This window comes from Papaver somniferum, chromosome 11 (genome assembly GCF_003573695.1).
Source record: "Papaver somniferum cultivar HN1 chromosome 11, ASM357369v1, whole genome shotgun sequence".
NCBI classification, from domain to species: Eukaryota; Viridiplantae; Streptophyta; class Magnoliopsida; order Ranunculales; family Papaveraceae; genus Papaver; species Papaver somniferum.
The window spans coordinates 4,726,035-4,729,607 of NC_039368.1; the positions used below are offsets into that span (position 1 = coordinate 4,726,035).

The window sequence follows — 3,573 nt, forward strand, 5'->3', positions numbered from 1 at the left end:
TTCCACATATATGTATTCATCATCTGGATTTGGCTCATAAAAATCATCATTTTGAGTTTGTGTTTGAGTTTGAGCTTGAGTTTTGAGTTTGTACAAAATCATTCTCATAATCTAAGAAATCAACTATTTGGGAATCATTGTTGTAGTTGGTGTGTATTTTTCTAGGTTTTTTAGATGAATAATGACCCTCCTCATCTTCCATTGAATCAAAAAGAAAGTTTTCTCACTTTCTCCTTTTCCTTCTCTCCTTCTCAATAAAAACTTAGATATTTTTTTCCCCAAATTTTTCATTACCAAATCTTTATAATTCTGAAAAATTATCTTAATCACTAAACAAAAATTTTAATCACTAATTCAGATTACTAACACTAATACGTAAAGGGTACATTTGTCATTAAAAATTTTTTGGTTAAGAGGGCTTCTGATTTTATTATTTCACATCCTTTTTTATCTTTATTCAGTATACCTAATAAGATTCATGTATGCCAAAAAACTGCTTTTATTTTCAGCCATACTAAAAGCAGCAGTTAGCAGGTGAAATTTACTCGGGTCTCCTCCTTGGACATATGAACAAGTATCAAATATCGTGTGGGCTTGGCCAAAAGCCTAGTCTTTTTAAAGGTTAATCACCAACATCTTAGTTCATTTACTGGTTCACCTAGCTTCCGTTGGATGATTTTCAGCACACATCTCAAGACAATATATATAACCATATGATGCACTAAGTAGTAGCTTAGCATGTCAAGAATCAAGACTGTTTATTGTTCGGGGAAGAAAAGGAAGTTCAGTTCAGTTCTGTAGGGCAATTTTGGTGCCTTAAATCATTTTGGGTTTTAGGGTTTCGAAAATCAATCAGTCAATCATACTTTTGGAACCATACTAGAGGGAGGGAGGGAGGAAGGAATTTCAGAGCAATCATGGACGGTAAAAATGGAATTTCTTCTCCTAATTCTCAAAAAAAAAAAAATCAATTTATTGTTTCTTCTTCTTCAGATTGTTTTCAGTTTTACTCTACAATTTGTTGAAATTGAATCTTCGTATTTCTAAATTGATGGGTTTCCTTTGTTTTTGTTTTTCAGTTGATTCAGAGCCATCAATGGAGGAAACCATTTTGGTAGGTGATGATTTAATGACAGGACCACCATCACCTATCATACCTCCAGAAATTGCTTCCCATGTTCTTGAAGGTGTTGAAACTTGTGATGGGATTCTTAGGAATTTCTTCTTATGTAAGTTTATTTAAATGATTCTGTGAACTGTTTATAATTTTGATTTTTAGGGGTTCAGGGCTTAACGCTAATTGCAAAATTGTGTTTTCTAGGTTTGCAAATCAATGATATTGAACCATTTTGTCAAGATGAGATTGTTATATACAAACAATGTGTCGATAAACGGGTAAGATTTCTATGTACCTTATTGTCAATTTTTTTTTTCATTTCATATGAAAGTGAAGATCTTAAGGTTTTCAGTTCATGTAAGTGAAGATTTTGAAGACTGGTTTGTTTTTGGTGTGTGGATTTATGCTGCAGGATAAGATACTGAGGCAACGGCTTCGAGAGAGTGAACATAAATTGGGGCTATCAATGCCATTAGATGACGCCAAAGATAGAGCTACTCAACTTCAATCAGAGGTCACATCACTGGAGAGGTAAATCTCGTCAACATGGGATATGTGATGACAAAGATCTTCTGAGGTGTCATGCTAATTACCAGTGAACAATATGTTAAACACTTAAAACCTCTTGGAAAGTCAATCCATTGAACTGTGACATAATTTCCAGTCAAATCAATGCGATTTGTCGCTAACATGTCAGTTCTGAAAGAAGCTATGGATCTCAATTTTGACCATAAACTCTCTCGGCTGATTAGTATCTATCAGTTTCCCACATAGGCAGAAGAGGGTAGTTTATTCTTTACCATACTTACTTACATTTTGTTCATGAATCGTACTTGGTGTCAGGCTTAATCGAATCTTTTTACAGGCGCTTAATTCTTGCAAGTGGAGCTGAAGGGATGGACGGGTTTCGCCAGAGATGGAGTTTGCATGGACGCCTTGAAGACACTAAGTAATCATTATTCTCCTTGATTTATCTAACCCTCGTATTCGTGTTTTCAAGTTTCCTTGTTGGGGTTGACCTCTCTTAATGTTTGCTTGTCGGGTTGATCGTCTAATTTGACTTGTTTTGGGTACTCCGCAGAAAAAGATTAGAGTCCTTGAAGCAGGGAATGGAGAGGAGAGAAAAGAAAGAAGAGCCAACAAGTTCAACTGCTACTAAGAAAGGTTGGTTCTCTTAATAAAAACAACCGACAACCTGTGTTACAGAACTCACCTGATTATGTCATTCCTTGTCAGAAACTTGCATAGATTTTGTCACTAGCTATGTAAGCGATAGCTTTTGTGTTTATTTAGACTTTCTACGTCTCAATGTGGGCTATCAACAGTTCATGATTGAAGTTAATTTGTGGTTAACATTACGTCTAGGTGGAAAATAGACAGATTAGGCGAACAGTGCTGGATAAAATTTTGTATCTAAACATACTGTACTTGTTTGCTCTTCCCATTTGTAAAAGAAGGGTGGTGTTATGCGCAACAAAGTAAATTTTTATTTGGAAAAACACATGAAAAGTATAAGCTTCAATACAATCGGTATTTCAAGGTAGACATTGAGATATATTTTGTATTTTTCTTATAGTCTTTTATATTCACTCCATATAGATCATTATATCTTACATTTACTGCTAGTAATTTGCTTTTGAATCTGGACTCCTGTAGAAATTAAACCTCCTCTGAATATTTAACTTGTTGCAGAAGTGTAACAGAGTTTACAGAGATAGCCAACTTGTGAAATCACTATTGAGCTAGTTTTGTTGAACCCATAATCTCTATAAGCTCACTAGATAGTAGATTAGGGCCAAGTCTCACATACGGGATGTTATGGTATGCTGGCTCTAACTTGTCACCAGATCAATGTTCTTTTGTGCTACATTCGACAATCGTTTTTATGCTAACAGCACTGGCTAGTATCCTGTAAGTACAATTTTAACAGAGAAGTAATGAATTTAGAAACAGAAAACTACACGACTTGACTAACTTTTCCCCTAACTCTAAATCTGCATCTCTGGTTGTCTCCTTTTCAGCTTCACCATCTCTGGTTCTCTCCTTTTCAGCTTTACTTCTGCTCGATGATTCTCCGTGTCTTATCCATATTATTGGGCATACAGGCCACATTAGTGCACAGACAAAATTTAAACAAACTATTTTCACGGATATATCTAAACCACCATGATTCACCTGATCAATTGAGCACAGCAGTACTAGAATAGAAGAAGTTTTTTTCATTATGATCCGCACTAGTACTTATATTTCCGTCAATTTTTTCCATGAATGGATTAAATTTCCCTCCTGAATCCAGTATAGCTCTATATGTGTGAACATCCTCCTGCACATTATCAATTCCTTCTTCCTGTTGATTCTCGTTTCGGTAAAGATATTTAAGAATTACATGATCAGCACCAACAAGATATAAGTTACCAGTAGTGTCCAAGTCCAATGTTATTAGAGTGCTTATTGAA

At 35.1% G+C, this 3,573-nt stretch overlaps 1 protein-coding gene across 1 annotated transcript; it reads left to right on the forward strand.

Moving 5' to 3' along the window:
* Positions 1 to 783: 783 nt before the first annotated feature.
* On the forward strand, positions 784 to 2,618 carry LOC113323236. The gene is made up of 6 exons (XM_026571518.1): positions 784 to 924; positions 1,080 to 1,229; positions 1,322 to 1,395; positions 1,530 to 1,648; positions 1,983 to 2,066; positions 2,199 to 2,618. The coding sequence occupies exons 1-6, from the start codon at positions 918 to 920 to the stop codon at positions 2,293 to 2,295; spliced, it is 531 nt and encodes a 176-aa protein (XP_026427303.1). The 5' UTR covers positions 784 to 917; the 3' UTR covers positions 2,296 to 2,618.
* The last annotated feature ends 955 nt before the right edge of the window (positions 2,619 to 3,573 follow it).